The 17301-nt window shown below is 39.1% G+C and overlaps 1 protein-coding gene across 2 annotated transcripts; it reads right to left on the reverse strand.

Annotated features, from left to right (window-relative positions):
- Window positions 1–84: 84 nt before the first annotated feature.
- On the reverse strand, window positions 85–17254 carry TNFRSF1B (TNF receptor superfamily member 1B). Of its 2 annotated transcripts, none has more exons than XM_066982284.1 (10): window positions 17089–17254; window positions 9583–9685; window positions 7017–7145; window positions 6248–6397; window positions 5299–5392; window positions 5023–5216; window positions 4235–4309; window positions 3220–3257; window positions 2611–2881; window positions 85–2021 (listed from the first exon to the last, which is right to left on the reverse strand). In XM_066982284.1, exons 1-10 carry the CDS (start codon window positions 17140–17142, stop codon window positions 1723–1725), a joined length of 1407 nt encoding a protein of 468 aa, XP_066838385.1. In that variant the 5' UTR covers window positions 17143–17254; the 3' UTR covers window positions 85–1722. The 2 variants fall into 2 exon arrangements, with proteins under 2 accessions (XP_066838385.1, XP_066838384.1); XM_066982283.1 differs by lacking the exon at window positions 17089–17254 and adding an exon at window positions 16403–16812.
- Window positions 17255–17301: the final 47 nt, after the last annotated feature.

The raw sequence follows: 17301 nt of genomic DNA on the forward strand, positions 1-17301 counted from the left end.
TTAGCCTGTGGAATGAAACAACCCATTCTAAAAATTAGATAAAAATTAGAATTCTGTTTAGGAGAGAGGTAGGAACCACGAAAATACAAGTATAAAAAGTCTTTTTTTAATTAACAAATACAAGCACATTTCATACTTCCCCATAAAACTTGGATTTGCCTTCTGTCACACTCCTCCATAATTTGAAAACACAGTAAATTAACTACCATAACTGGATCCTCCTTTTTAAACATTTTTAAAACTTCTTCAAAAAGCTGCTGCTGCTTCTCCCATGTGGTCCCAATACTGGGAGCTGATGAGCAAGATATTAAAATACTCAGTACAACAGAAGAGGTTCAAAGTACTATATAAAACTTTTTTTTTCCTACATCCTTCAATTTTGCCCTAGTTTCAGTGTTTCCAGTTTCACAGTCGTTTCTGAAAATGACCCTCAAGTAAAAGTTTAATATACAGTTGTAAAAAGTGTCTTCATAGAATCATAGTAGAATTAAAGACTTTTTTGTCAGTTTCCACTTCTAGAAATAATATTAATAAATCTCAGGTTTTTTGTAGTTTAAAATATGTATTTTAAAGTCTTTTTTCTGTAGCTGTAGAATAAATGCTATTCTTCTACTAATTTTCTGTAAGACGTGGATGGATCTTCAGCATTGAGCAACACGTGGAAGACAACAGGATTTTCTGGTTCTGAGGTCTGAGTCAATTCCACATTTTACAGATTAAGTTATGCAATCGTCAAGAGAGCGTCCTTTTCCTGAGATCAGTGGGGGTGAGCTGCCTGGCCCACATATTCATCTGGATCTTCTCTAATATCCACTGGAATGTAGAGAAGAATATTTTGGGTTCATGGTTAGCCTCGAAAACCTCAAAAACAAGGTCAGAATCAAATCAGGGAACCATATTAAATCAGCCAGAGCACAAAGATGACAAATTTTAGAGCTGTCAATAACAGGAAATTGTTTTCTACTTGAAGAAAATAACTATTTAATCTAGATTTTCCTTTCTAAAATAAAATGAACTATGTACAGCTAATGAAATAATGCTATCATTTAGACATAATAATCTAGCAAAAAAAAAAAAGCTCCTGTAAAAGATTCCACTCCTTGATATATGTAAGGTTGATTAGAAAAGTTTGGTCCAATAAGGAGAGAAAGCAAACTGTAATAATAAATATCCAGGAAGCTGGAGAAAAGCAAATCCTTGAAAATATGGGATGGGAAATTGAACACAGTAGTTTTAAAACTAAAGTTAAATGGATAATTCATTAGCATTGTATGACAATTTGTATGACAATTGTATGATAATTTTAATCCAGTCACTCAGAAGTGGTGTTCACAGTCATGTTCTTGACATATGGCACACCTGATCCCAAATTATCATCACAAGAAGTTTCAGGAGAAAAGTAAATGGCATCAAGTTAGAAAAACATTTCTTTTCAAAGCTAGCAAAGGTTTCTTCAGGGTATCACAGAAGAAAGGGAGGAGTTGGCCATTCAGTTTAAAAGAAAAAGCATTAAAAAGTCGTAACTTTTTCAAAGCTGCAATGGTGATCCTTCAACTCTTAAAGCTGCCAAAGAAGAGATTAAAAACTTCAAAAAATAAATGTCTATACTCAGATGAAATTTCAAGACTCTGTAGGAATGCTACATTTAACATGTTTATTTTAGAAGATAAGGGGTTATCTGATGAATTTATCAGTCAATCAGTGTATGATCTGTTATCTCCTTTAAACAGTTTTCATCCCCACATCTTGAACACCCAGAGGAAACTTCTTTTCTTCGGGAACTAAGTCCTGAAGTAAATTGTCCTTGGCTTCCACTGAGATGTGAATTTCTGTTTCTTTTTTCAAGGAGTTTTCTTCTTTTGAAAGGGGAATTTCTTCCCCTGTTGGAGAATAATAACGAACGTTTCCATAATCCATGCTAGTTGAACCAGTCTGTTCTGGGAACTGGGAACCACAATCTGGATTACATACTTTAACAATACAAGTCACATTCACCTGTGTTCCTCCATTACCAGAGTGTTCTGTTGAAGAGCAAAAAATCAGATTAAGCATGGAAGAATGCAGCGCAGAACAGGACGGTTCAATTTTTTTATCCAGTTCTTTGATTTAAAAGTTAAATTAGATACTAGATACCTTCTTGCTTTACTTAATTTAGGTAAACTGGTGGAGTTGGTTCTGCAACCTTTTAGTTTTTTGGTGGTACCATAAAATCTAAGTGTTATGCCAGGGATAAAAAGCTGTAAAAATTCATACAGAGCTCTGGATCCCAGCCAAACCCCTATCCATTTGTTTCCATTTTGAATGCTTTGGACAATGTTCATTTCTTACTGCTCCCTTTGTCTCTTCGTCCCACTTACAGATACCATCACTCTGATTCCCTAGCCTGCAAATAACTTTTTCTCCATTGAGCATGGTCTCCACTATACCAGGCCAACAACTTAAAACAATCACTTTCTCTTTTCAAAGGTTACTAAATACTCTCTCTGCTGAAGCCATATTCAGCATAATGTTTTATCCTGTCATATAAACTTCTAAAAAGACTCATAACTGACAATCAAATTTCAAGAGGTTCTGGAACATTCCAATATAGATTCTTTGAGAGACTCTTACCCGAACTTGCAGAGTTGTGTCTGTCTCCACTGTGAAGCTTACAACCTTCTGCAGCTGAATATTGCTGTGGAAATCTTTCTGTTTCTTTCTTTTCATTGTTCTTGTTATTTATTACACCGACTCTTGCAGACCCAGTTGGATTATTCAGGGAGCTACTACTTGACCCAGGAGTTTCCAAGAGATGCTGCTCCTCCTGTTGACAGCTGCTGGAGTTTTGCGATCCCGTATTTCTTATCTTTTTGTCACACTGTTTCTCTGAAGGGGAAAAAGGCTGAAACAGTTGCAGAAAAATGCAAAACATTGATTATCTTTTTAAAGAACACTAGCAAAGAACTGGTCAGTACTTAGGCAGCTAAAGAAACCACCGATAATCCCCATTTGTGTAGACATGACTGTAAGTAAAACTCCTACTAGCTCATTAGGCATTCAACAAAATTAGTGTCATAGATTATAAAAGGTACATCTTACACTCTAAGTTTGGGGTCCAAACCACCCCTTTCTCACTCCAGTTGCCTTTCTACTGTGCGGTTTTCTTTTACATGTAATTAGATAAAATTCCATGATTCTATGTTAAAGTGGAGAAGATGGAAAGAAATGAGTGACACTCACCGCATCTGCTTCTCTAGTTGGTGGCAAGTATGCAGGGGCTGCAAATGAGGAAAGATGGTTCATTAGCATCAAAATTTGTCTCAGTTGCAAAAGCTGCTCTCTCAGCTAGTCTGAGCTGCTCTTTCAGATAGTCTGTTCCTGGAGTGAACTCCAAATGCATGTTTAGTACATGTGACTTGAAAATGTTGAAAGTCATACTGTGTTAAGTTCGTAAGCTACGTTGAATTTTGCCAGTGAGCAAAGAGAACCCTCTGCATAAATTAATATTTTTTCTAGTATAGTGTAATTGAGAAAAGGTATTGATAACAATAAACTACAGTTGTGACTGTTTAATGATAACTATAGCATTCAATAATGTACAATATTTAAGTGAAGTACAAAACACTTAACAAGCTCCATTAGGAGCATAACTGTTTCACAGTTGTCCAACTCCCCCGGCACATTGCATGTTTAGACAACTATCTAAAATCTAAGGAACAAGAGAGATTTGAATGGCATATTTGCCTCAGCGTATCCCTGTATTAAGCTGAAATTCACCTTGTCATTTAATAAAGACATTTTTACTCTAAATACACATGGAATTCCTGGTGTATTTTTTAATTCTGATTTTCTGTGCCTGCAAACCTTATGTGATCAAGCTGCTTTGCATGAGGTTTCTGGTAGTCTCTCTCCTTTTGACTTTTGAATCCTTTGGCCAAATTTTACCCCCCAATGTAACAGAGGAATGGTGTCAAAAGTTCCTCAGAGTTTCATGATGCTATAAGGCTGCCAGCTAGTGAGGCAGGAGTCTGTAAAGCGTTGCCTTCTCCCCTTGAAAAAAAATAAATGCACTCATATATTATTAGATGTCAATGAATCTACATGTTGGTGATCCTTCATCCATAACCAGCAACAAGAAAAGCTTCAAAGACAACTAGCACCTTCTAAGACATCGGTCAGCTACTAGGCTCAAATTAGTAGAAAATGAGGTGACAGTACTTACAAGAACTGTTTGGTTTTCCTTCATGAATCTTACCTTTTTTTTTTGAGATTAAGCAATATCCCAAAACAGTGATTAACAGGACCAATAACAACAGCCCTGTTACTGATCCTGAAAATAAAAGAATAATAACAATTAAAAAAAACAGAAAACAACAACAGCAAAAACCAGGTAAGTAATTTAGCAGGTCAGTCTGTCAAGGGACAAAATTAGAAGCAAGCAGTTTTGTAGTTTCTTTCCATGGTTATCACAACTAAATTTATAAGTACCAGGTATGTCTGAGATTCACATGTGAGGCCTCCATTGTCGAATACCTAAGTCTCATTTTCAGACTCCACCAAAATGAAATTGAATTTTCATGTTCCAAAAAGTGAGGACAGACTTTTGGCCTCAGTCACAAAAGGTATCTCACCAGCCTAAGAGCAGTTCATTAAATACAAGGCCAGGCAGTCCTGAATACTCCTAAATATACTTGCCTTCTGGATAGACTATGAACAGGAGAGAATATGTCCACACTTGTGAATGCTATAAGGATTCACTGTCTTGGGAAAGGCTGCCAGAAGTCTCCAAAGACCTCTTTCCAGGAGGTTTATGAAGTGAAGCTTGCCTCAGCCCAGAATCTAAGACAACATGGAATGCAGTGGGCAGGGGAGATGTATAGGTAAATATTATGCAACACAGGACAAGCAGTGTCATTGAATTAACTCAGCTGTTCTGAGGTTCTGCCTAAGTACAGGTAATTGGTTTTGGAAACAAGCTGTCAACCAAAGATAATCTTGCTTCCTAGCCAGACAGAAGTGACATTAAATGAGTTAATAGCTCACCGATGATGTGAGACATGTCGGGTACAGAGTTTAGTATGACAGGTCGAGTTACTACGTCAGGTTTGTTGGAAGTTGAACTTTGGATTGGGAGCACGTTTACAACAGTGTGAGGTAGAACTGTGGCAGCTGCTCTTCCTGAGTCATGGCAAACAGTGTCATTCATGCTGTTTCCTGGAACAGCCACTGATTTACAACTGCAAGAAACAAAAAGAGAAGTTAGAAAAGAAAGCAACCCTGTATACAGATAGAGACTATTTGACAGAAACTCTGGCTTACACTGTGTGTGGTATACAGTTGGTATCATAAGATTCCTCGTCTGAAAAAGTGCCAGGAGGACAAGGTTTACATTCTGTATCTGTGCTATCGGTTCCTTTAAAGAAATAGAACTCCAGTTAGTCATATAGTGAGAAACAAGAATGAATAACCAAATTGTGGTACAGATCCTGAAAGTGATACAGGGGCAGTATACAAACTACAGTCTGACTGTTGCGGGAGAGATTAATTTGAAACACTCCACCCACACACAAATCAGAAGATTAATTACCCGTTACTTTGGTACCCTTGATAGTCAAGGTTAAAACCTACCAAAACGTTAAAATGTGGCACTACAGACAAAAGTGGAGCTTTTTTCCCTAGTCCCTAAGAGGCTGATCACCTATTGAATTCTGTTGGAGCTCTGTATTTTTTCAAGTGATTCTTAATAATATTCAGTGTTCCAACTCATTGGATATTATTTATCATGTGAATTTTATCTAATAGAGATTCATTCTGCTGGGCAGCATAGAATCTTCATTACTTAATGTAAGAAAAATTCAACCGGATGCCCTGCTTCAAGGATTTAAACAGGAAATATGTGGTCCTGAATCTGACACGTATGGAAGAAATCACACAGCAGAGCTAAACAAAAGCAGATTAAGTTGGATTGGGGAGTTTTACGGTATATGGCAATAAAAGATTGCAGCATTCTCTTTCTTTGGATGTGTCTCTTGAGAATATTGTTGCTCTCTTTACTGTCTATGTGCTACGATTATTCTCGTACTAAGAAGAATGCAAAACTGTAGGGAATTAAAAGACGATATGTAATGTATTTTACCAAATGTAATTTACCAAGTTGGAAGCAGATTCAAAAATATTAATGGACTATTTAGGCAATAAATAACCAACTCCATACAGTAGATCTGAGTTGAGATACAGTGTCGATTCTGAGAGTTGAGAATTAAATTACCTCTTTTGAAAACTCGGTAACCTTTTCCACATTTTTTATGCACTCTACATATCTGGCAGTTCTGGTATATTTTTGAAATACAGTACTCATTGCGTGGGCAAATACAGATTCTGTCCTGTGAATTAGTGCACGTTTGATTCTGTACAAATCCTGTTTTTAAAACAAGAATAAAGCAAGATTACATTAGAAACACTTAAAATCTTGGTCTGCAATATATCAAGTGAATATGAGGTGATGTTTGCATACCACAGACTAAAGACAATTTTGCAGTTTCAGACTAGTATAACTTCATAAAGCAAATACATTATGTGCCTCGACATCTACATTTTCTGAAGAGTCTGTCCGTATAGGAGATTTGAAATTTGCATTTGTGGAATTCACACTTGAAACTCTACCTGCAGCTGCAGGTACAGTATATAGTATCATAACCATAAATATGCACATTTGTGTTACCTGTGCTCATCTCTACTTCTGACATTTGTATATATTTTATTAATGTAGCACCTTACCTTCCAAGAACATAAGACTGGTGTCTCATTTTTAGGGCTTATAAAGAAAGAGGGAAGGGGTCCTTACAAGTCTGTTCCCTGTTTGTGTTTTTTTCCAAAATTTTACAAGTAGCAAAAGCATAAGAATGGAATTATATAAGTCACAGACAAACATTATTTAAGAGTTTTCCTAGGAGAAAAGTCAAATTTAAACCAAGCCATCTCTTTGAGCAGGCTGTCAAAGACAAATGTCTTTTTCATATGAATTATGAAAAGCTTACCTTTCCTGCAGGGTGGTGAGCAAGCAAAGCACTGAGGAGACCGATTCCAGATGGCTGTATATGTGTTAGGTCTACAAGGACTGCACTTTGTGTCCACACTGTGACTGCAGCTCTCTGTCTTATACTGACCTATAAAAACCAAACAAATGGTGAAAGCATTTCATTGGAAAAGATCACTAGGAGTTGATTAAGGTATGTTTCATTCTTAGCTACGGAAACCTTTTCCCTTCATCACCACTATGAGGGTGGTAACGCATACCAAGAAAGTACTGCTTTAAAGGGGGACTGCATGTATACACAGGGAAACTCTGACTTCTTTTATGTTATTCATGCCTGATCACTTTTCCTAAGTTCATTTCAGTGAATTCCAGCCATCTTCAAAACAAGACGGCCTCAGTCCTGAACAAAACACTTCAGCATGTACTTAGATGCAGTTAACACAGTACATAAAACTAAGATTTTTATCCTCACATAAGCTATGTTTTGTGGTGAAACACACAGGATCGCGTTTCATGCTGAAAGTCAGGCACCTGCTAAAATGACATACTTCCGTTCAGGTAGCTGTAAAGAAGTTGTGGGGAGCTAGGGGTCAGCCTCTTCTTGCAGATAACCAGCAATAGGATTAGAGGGAATGGCCTCAAGTTGCACCAGGGGAGGTTTAGATTGGAAATGAGGAGACATTTCTTCTCAGAAAGAGCAGTCAGGCATTGGAATGGGTTTCCCAGGGAGGTGGTGCCATCACCATCCCTGGAGGTGATTAAGGAGAGGTTGGACGTGGTGCTTGGGGACATGGTTTAGTGGGTGACATTGGTGGTAGGGGGATGGTTGGACCAGATGATCTTGGAGGTCTTTTCCAACCTTGATGATTCTATGATTTGGGTGTTGCCTTTACTGTTGTTAACAGCAACAAATGAAGAAGGCAAAATAAAGTGTCACAGCAAGCAGAGCTGAATGAGAACTTTACCACTAGTCAATGCTGAGAGGACATGAGCTGTAGCTCTTTAGAAATGCTCACTCTTCTTCCTTCACATTTTCAGTCAGTCCTAATATCATCAGCCAGTCTTAACACATCAAAGCAATGAGTTTCTGAAGCTACTGGCACTCCAAACAGTATCAAAAGCTGGTAAAGGTAGTTTCTCCAGGAACACAGTGAGGTGAACAGTCAGGTTTTAGTGCTTTTTCCAGTAACTACCTGCTACTCCTCTTTCCACCAATGCTTCTCACCAAAAACAGAATTTAGTGCAGTGGTGGCAATGAGTAAACATGAGCTCCAACATATCCTTTCTGGAGAAAGAAAAACACCTCAGTTGCCATTTCCTCCTTTCGTGAAAGGAGGAAGAAGATAAAAGTCAATGTCTCATATCCTGTGCAGAAATATCCTGGAAGATATGGTTGGAAGGGGACATCATTACAAAAAATCTCTGGAACTGCTTGGAGAATGTTTTCCAAAAGAAGGGGCCTGGAGGCGAGCCATGGAAATTATTTCCCAAGACTGTTTTGCGTGTACTTACTTGAAGTTCCACCTCCCACATCCTACTAATGATTTAAACTCCAATCTTTGACAAATTATGGTAAAAAATATTTTTAATTATGAATTATCATCTTTCCTCTACTATGTTTTTAACAAATGAAGCTTGACAGATCTATCTAGACATTTTCAGTTAATTCAAACAACTGTGTCTAGTTCAGCACATGCTAATTTCCTGCTTAAACTTCCGGATCTCTCTGACAGGAACTCAGCATTTATGGAGACAAATTCTGTTTGCTCAGCATGTTGCGAGACAAAGATACATTTTTTTTCTGTGTCTAATGTAATTCTATAATGCCAACTTGTTGCAAAAACTCCACTATTAAAATATACAAATGGCATTATGATACCCTAAAAAAACTTAAAAAACACTCTCCACACCCTCTTTTCTGCCATCAACTTTTGCTAACAAAAGGCCACTAATAATTATCACTGGAGTGACATAACCTCAAAGCAGACAGTTTCTGTGGTCTTGTACCTGGTCTCTGACAGTGGTCTGCAGTGTCTGATTTACAGTAAGAGACAACGATACTCCCTTAATGAGCAATTAGAGATTAACCTGCCCAGCGGCAAGCCCCTTATGTAAGTCATACGCCAAAGTACAGAAAATAAGCTATACCTCATCCCGTTTTACAATATATCTGTTGTTAGTGGGCTTGAGTCCGCAATGTTGTTCAATATTTGTAATTTCATTAGTTAGCTGTTGCTCTTCTTTCATTTTTAAACACAAATGTTCATTTAAAAATGCTTGAATTAAAACACCATGCCAAGCTGTGCTTACAAGAGCTCAGCAGCCTACATGGTGCTCCTGATAAGCCCCAGCCAAGTTAAACTTGTAACACAACTCCAATTCTGATGAACAATATGTCTCTTCTGCAGATATTTTTACAGAGTACTTTATTGTCTTCCAGCTAAGAGTCCATTGTAACAGCAAAAATCTTATGCTCTTCAGATGTGTCAATAATCAACACGTACTATACTCATCTGAAAATTGTCTGAATTTGGCTGTGTAAAGTAGTAGTTTAAATTATAAACTACCTGGAGGGCACTGGCTGCAACACTTGTTAAGTCTTTCTTCATAGAATTCAGTGCTGGGGTCTCTGCATTGTGCAAACTGTGGCGTATAAGGCAATGAATAATCCTAGGAGAAATTGAAGGAAAACCATGAGTCACAAATCCATCCTGACCCTATAGCAGAGAGTCAAAAGAGACAAAGACTTAATGATCAGTGCAGTTATTATCCCTTCCTTTCCGAGATGCTGATGTAGGCCTGATGAATCAGAAAGCAGCAGAGGCCAGAAAACTGAAGAACACACAGGTTGTGACCTACCTGAGACCATTTAGTGTTTCATCTGTTTTTCAAAGATCTGTTTTCAATCTGTCACAATGAACAAATTAATTTCTCCAGGTTTTGTGTTCAAAGCAATGCAATGGAACCATGGGGTTAGCAGCACACCTGGTTACTACTGAATCCCCTAAAACAGAGGACTACGTACCTGTTCTTTGTCGGCATGACTTAAGCAACCTCTGAGAAAACACCAGTGAAACATAAATTCTTATATTTGGCTTTGCAGGGAGAACCACTGTCTGCGAAATGGCTATGTGAAAAATCATACTTTCTTACTTAGCAGGTCAATTCCCCATACACATTTAGAGCCAACTACAAGATTGACTTTACCTCTTGTTATTTTCCCCAGGCCTCCCAAGCTGGCGGAGAAGGGAGCTGTGGGTCTAGCACTACTGCAATGCTTGAAGGAATCTTTCTGTTTTCATCAGTGGGTGTAAAGGACACATGATGCTAAACTGAATCTTCTACTGTGCTCAGTGTTGATTATGCCCTCGCTTACACCCATGCAATATCCAGGCAAAATAATCCGTCCCTTCAGTGAAAGAACCTCTACCCCTTAAAGCTGTTTGACCAAAGGAAAGAGGAAAAATAAAATAAAAAATAAAAATAAAGCTTTTATAATTCCAAACACTTTGTGATTCCCTTTTTAAACAAGAACAGGCCTTGATGTTTTGAAAACAATGTCTCTGAAAAAAAGCACATCTTCTTCTGAAAAGAAGCAACTGGCTACAAGTCTTTAAAAAAGAGTAATAAAAAACCTCTCTCATGGCAGTTCAAACACATATGAAACAGTCATAAAATACACTGTACCTAATTTTCAGCTCATATAGATCTGTATCAATGACTTCAACGAACAAGTGTCAAAATATTTGAGGAAGTGCCATCTCTTTTCAAAAGGAAATACACACTCACTGAATAAAAGAAAAAATCTAACGTTAGTATAAGCGTAGGAGTTTCCTGCCAGATCAGAAAGAAGGTGATCAAAGAGTCTGTGACACTGCTCAATTGTCTGTAGTCTGAGGAGATTGTTCCATGTATAATCTACACACATTTAGAGAAGTACTTAAAAAAAATATTAAAAAGAGAAATCAAAACAGGAACCAGCCATTTAGAGGCCAGTAATGAAAATATCCTTCCTCCTTACTGAAAAAACATGTTGATTACCTATTATATCTTCACATTACTGACAAAGTGGACTAACAATTCCCAGTCTCAACAACTGCTTAAAGGGAACCCACATTTTCTTATGCAGTTTGTGGAAATGTTTTGCCTCTTATCTGTATATCAGAAACAGGGCTTAACACATCTATTCAATAGTCACTGACAGAAAGAGCCTTTCCTGGGAATGTGAAGGCAGAGATAGGCCTTCTTAAGTTTGAACACCCATTCCAGGAAAAAGGAAACCAAACTATTGAAGTAGAAATTTCACCACTCCTATTTAAACCACTGTGAACACTGGTAGCACTGACCAGAAACCAGGACAATTCTGCTCTCTTCTGATCAGTCAGTTGAGTTGAAGACTCAAAACCAGAAAGACTGGGGACAGGTTTCACCAGTACTTGCCCCATTTGCTCACAGATTAACGAGAAACTGACCAGTTGCAAAGTGAAGAAGAAACTAGAAAAGACCCCTTCAGCAGGCTAGAAACCATGATGGGGTGAGGAAGAATGACACCAATTTTTTTTTTTTAATCTCCTTAAACAGCAGAGCAGCTGAAGTTAGAAACAGCTGCTGAGTGCAAGCTGCATACTTCAAATACTGTTGTTTGCCTTTTGATGAGAAGAAAGACTGTTTTGCAGGAACCAGGCTGCAGCCACATACATCTCCAAAAAAATACATTGGCCTCCAGTTTTGCTTTTCAGTTAAGAAAGGTTATTTGAAGGGGGTTTGCACAAAGATTGAAGACTTTGAAGCAGAAACAGGAGGTTGGCTTCAACATCATCAGTTTCATCATGATCAATGAGATTAACAATCATAAGAGTTAAAAGAAAAATGAGTCTTTTCAATACCTTCTAGGTTCAGTGATAACTGTTAATGCTGAACTTGGTAACAGGCAACAAGTAATAGAGCAACCACACTATTTGCAAGTGTAAACTGACACTAAACTCTAACAAAGGAGAGGAAAACAGTTCTGCTCTCATCAATACTATTTTAAATTTTAGATCTTTTCTTGTTTATTAAGAGACAAAAGATCAAAATATTTATTAAGAGAAGTCAAAGTGCTGTAGTTGCATTTTTGCCATCACTATGATCAACTTCATCAATACAAGCACTTGAGAGTCATTTTAAATCGTAAAACTCCAGTGAAAACACACAGACAGGAAAAAAAAAAGAAAAAAAAAAAAGGAAAGAAATACAACAAACCACATCACAAATTATCCTGCTTCTGAGGCTTCCTGGCAAAAAAAAAAGTGTTCTTATCTCATCCTCTGCATTGTCTGTTGTAAATACTGCCTTGTGAGTTAAAGACACAGGAAAACCTATTGGTTGATGGGTTTACATCTGTTTCTCTTAAGTTGTGTTTGAAAGGATATTTCTGACCGATAAAATCTCCCTGAAAGTTTATCTGATGAGCTGTGGCTCTCAGCGACATACAATTGACAATTTCTTGCCAAGTAGCCTTAAAGAACATTATGGAAAACCAAAAGAGACTCACCTAAATCAAATTTATATACACGTATGAGCTCAACCTGGCTTGCACTGGAGCAAATCCAGTAACTTTAGTAGTTAATTCCCATGTAAGATAGTTTAACCAAAGCTGTCAAAGCCAGTAAGCAAGTCCCCTACTCTGTCAGAGCAAGTGTAGGCCTCTTTCTGTAAATTTCTCCTAGCTTTCTTGGCTACAAGAAGACCCCACCTTTTCTAGGCATCTCACCAGTTTCAGGGTTTGAGTTGGGCTGTGCAATATTTGCTGCTCAAAACGAAATTCTCTGGCATCTGTATCCATTAGCTACTTCAGTCTGAAAGACCGATGAGTAAGGGGGCCTGATTCTATCCCACAGTCTACATTTTATTACTGCTTGTATCTCTTATACCCATATTTTGTCTTCCGCTTTAACTGTATTCTGTTCTGCAAGGAGATAAGCATGAAGGAAGTTTAGCTGGTGCTGCATCTTTCGCATCATACCCCTAGCATTTCTCAGAACTGGCAGCAGTGTCTAATAGCAACAGACTTAAGATATTTATACAGACAAAATGAAGAATTTGGAAGGGGTTCATTAAATGATTAAAATCATCTAATTTGACAGGTGCAAGTAGAAGGCAAAATGCTTCATCTATCCAGCAGCAGAGGTACAGACATTATTAAACATGTCTAGTCTGTTTCTATGCAAATCAATCAAATGAGGCAACATATCTTAGCACTTCATTCTTGTGCTAGGATATCAGCATAAGAAGGATGAGTAATCCCCAATCACCCAAAGTAGAAATGAGTAAACTCTGTGCTTGCCCTTAACTACACTACTCAGGAGATTTTTGCAATCTCTGCTTTAAGCAATAAGTTACCAACAGAAGTTACGTACAAAAAGTCAATTACTCAAGATCCTCTCTCCAGGGTCCCTGCATTTTTTGTCTCATTTTCCCATCTGTGCTACTGACATCCAGTAGATAGGTGACCTAATTTGTCACTGGAGAGGAGTGGGTTAAAAGCAGCCTCCCCACCAACTGAGAGGCTAGTATAGACTCTTCTCAATATGTATGCACAATTGTTTCCAAGATTCCCTATTTCCTATCCACCAGGAGATAAAACTAGCAGAGTACATAACTGTCGCGTGGCTTTCAGGCCTGAACTGTGTCTGTGCTGCGTGGAGCTGCTCGAGCGAAGGGAAAGGGCCTGAGGCCTGCACCCTCCCACACAGGCACTTGGAGGCCTACCACAACCGAGACCCTAGTATCGGTCCTGGAGCTGGGCCTGAATCATGGAGGCCAAACCAAGATTTGGATTCAGACTTCTTCAGAATTAAAAGGGATCAGAACCTGGCTCTACCTATTGGTGAGGAAGGCCAAGATCAGAAATCCAAGTGTCAACTTCTTCCAGCACGTGACAATGTAATGCATTCCCTATATGCTTAATACTAATTAGAATAAAAATAATTTCCTTTACTTCCTGCCTTACAGTTTGTCCCTGAATTCTTGGACTTCATCTATAATTAACTTAAGTAACTTCAATACTAGAAATAAAACAAGCTAATTACGTGTGTGCGTGTATATATATATATATATATATATTCATCCATTCATATACTTTTCAGTTTCACTCAAAAAAGTCATTTAAAACAAAGAGATTTAACCCCATATTTTAATCCTGTCACATTTCTACACTTTTATTGGTCTCCTTTTCATACAGTTGCCTTCACACTGAAGCTGTCAAACAAAGGAGTCTGAACAGGAACTATATTTGGTGTATAACAGTCTTTACGCAAATGAAACCACAATGAAGTCACCAAAGACTCTGACATAAAAATCTGTTGTTATGGAAAGGTCTCAGGGTACAGAGATACCATTTGCTGAGCCACCAAATCTCTGAAGACAGGAAAAAACAAAATTATATTTAAAATATTTGAACTGGTCATTTAGAGAAAGAATTCAGTTGAAGATTAGAGTTGTCTTAGATAACAGCAATTCTCACCAAAATCAGTGGGAGTTGTATCAGGGTAGCAGGCTATACCAACAATACTCAAAGCATAACCTAATCTTAGAGTGCTATTTGAAAGAAGTTTTAAGATTAAGGTCCATTAAATGAATTGCTCTCCCATATTATATCCAGCTTTATTTGTGTAAACCACGAGTCCTTGCATAGCCACAAACAGATTGACAACCGCACTTTCCCCACCTTCTCAGAAAATAGTATCTTTTTGCTTAGTGGTACGGATTTTCTACTTCACTGCCACTCACCACCATAATATGAGAACGTTTTTCCAGAACAAGGTGGCAGTAGGCGGTATGGAATAAGGAAGCAACACAGAGAAATTACAGATGCAAAGCAGTTTGCAGGAAGACACAGTATCTCATATATTATATCCACATATCAATATCCATATATTTCCAGAATACCAGCTCTTATGTTTCAAAACTTCCAGCTTATGCATCCAAAAGCTGTTCTGTTTTCCCAAATGTTGCCCTAATAAAAGATATCAGCCACTAAATCAAGATCTGATACTTAAAGGTGCTTTCAAAGCTGATGAGCCTTAAAATCTGTACTTTGCCTGCAGAAGGCAAAGTTACACGGGCAAACAAGGGGGAAAGCAGGGGGAATAACAGATTGCAGGCCTGAGAATTTTCTTGGAACGGTGTTGCTTGTATCACAGTTGCCTTTTGCATTGGTCTGTTAAGACTTGCAGTTACCATGAACTCTGATGCACAACCACAAATGAGGGTATGTACAACAGAAAGTTGCAGGTCACCCACGGCCTTCCTAGCTCTGACCATAAAAAAGAAGGGCATCTGAGCAGTCTGCCTTGAGCCCTTTATTTCAGGGTTTTTCCATAAGATCCTCTGTTATGTTTATCCTTTTGCAGCCCGGTGCACCTTCCACACACCAGCAGCATTCCTTTAAAACCAGCCAGCAGCAGCCAGAGGATGGCTTCCTCTGCACACATCAGCAACTCCACTGCAGAGCACACTGCACTGCTCTGCAAAGGACAGTCATTTAGGGCTGAGGCTATTGAGAAAGTTTCTCAATCAAAAAAAAAGGTCTGATGACTGAGGTCTTCAAAATGGCAAAAAATATGCTCAGTTCCTGTGAGTAACACGGGGAATTAGGCTAGAATCTTTCAGACTAGTTAGGCTGAGGAATACTAGAAAGTGTGTGTCACTCGAGAGCTATTGCTTTACCAGTTTCTCTCCCTCAAAGCTACACTAAGTTTTCTTTAACTGAGCACTTTTAAAAATTGATGTAACAGGCTTTTTTGTTGTTGTGTGGCAGATGATGTGTCTGAAGCTACTGGGTTTGGTTTTCTAATTTATATATGGACTTCAGTTTGTCAGGATCCCAAGGAAAATGCAAAAAGTGATGCTGAAACTTTCCTCCATGCTTTTTACCATTATAAGATAACGTTTAGGGTGACAGAAAAGTTAATCCCTTTTTAATACAAACCCTTTGTTGAGGCTGACAGCAAGAAGCATGACAAAACTTCATGTTTACATTTTGCTGATGCTATCTGCCACATTTCTGAGGCTCTCCCTTCTTTATCTGCTCTAACCCATCCAGTCCAAGGTGTTTCATGTGAATCATGTTCAAAATACTACCACCTTACAAACAGGGGCTGAATTTAAAACGAAATGCAGCTGAAAAAAACCGATATATTATCAAACCCAATATAGCACCCAGTCCTCCATAAAAGGCAGCTCTGTGATTCCAGGTTCAATATACATTCTGACACCCGAACCTAGTTTCACTGAACCTTTGTCTTATGAAGGCTCAATTAATATGACTAAATAAACGTGTAAATAACACACACATCCCATGAAAAAGCAATGAAATGGACATCTCAGAGCTATTTCCACATTTACCTTCACAGTCCAATAAATCTTAAAATCAGGTAGAAAAATGCTATCCATCATACCAGCACAGCATACACCCGAGGTCAAATAGATCCCATGAAACTTTTTGCTTTAAACAGTAAAAAGGATACTTTGAAGAACACAATTCAGTAATTCAGCAAGATATAGAAGAGAACGGTCACAGCTGCATCACATCGGGTCTTAGATGTAAATTAAAGGGCTTTTCTATGTAAATAAGGAATGTTTTTAAGGGATGCAGTAGAGCACAACAAGCTCTTCCTGTTTAAATAACGTGTTAAATACGGACAGATATACACTCCGCACTTGCCAGGACCCTCGCAATCTTTGCAAATATTCAAACAAGCCTGAGAAATCAACACATTTCCAATGAAAATCCAGGAAAAAACGGTTAGTCATCCCTTTGGAAAGCCAGGAAATAACACCGACCTGGCCAAAGCGAGCAGGACGAGCTGGGAAAGAAGTCTAAGAGCCTTGAGGCTCCCGAAGAATTGAGCAGCAGAGGGAGGCAGCTTACTCACGGCGTTGAGCTTGACAGCGAAAAGATGCCCGCTGGCGCCTTGCCCTGCGGGAGCGCACCCGCTTTGCAACCCCTCCACGGCCGCAGGCGGGCAGCCGCCTGCCCCCAGCCCGGCCCCGCGGGCCCCCCGCAGCCCCCCGGAGCCCCCCGCACTCACCCGGCCGCCCGCGGCTCGCAGGAGGGCGGCGAGCAGCAGCCAGCGCGGCCCCATCGCGCCGACGGAGGCCGGCGGCGGGGCGGAGCTGGAGGCTCCCGGGGCCGCGCTCGGTGCCTGCGGGAGGCAGCGCCGGGCACCCGCCCCCGGGCAGCGCGGCTCTGCCCCGGGCTGAGCATCGCGGGGTCTGCAGGGGTAGAGAGCCGCGGTCTCCGC

Source organism: Anser cygnoides, chromosome 23 (assembly GCF_040182565.1).
Source record: "Anser cygnoides isolate HZ-2024a breed goose chromosome 23, Taihu_goose_T2T_genome, whole genome shotgun sequence".
Lineage (NCBI taxonomy): Eukaryota > Metazoa > Chordata > Aves > Anseriformes > Anatidae > Anser > Anser cygnoides.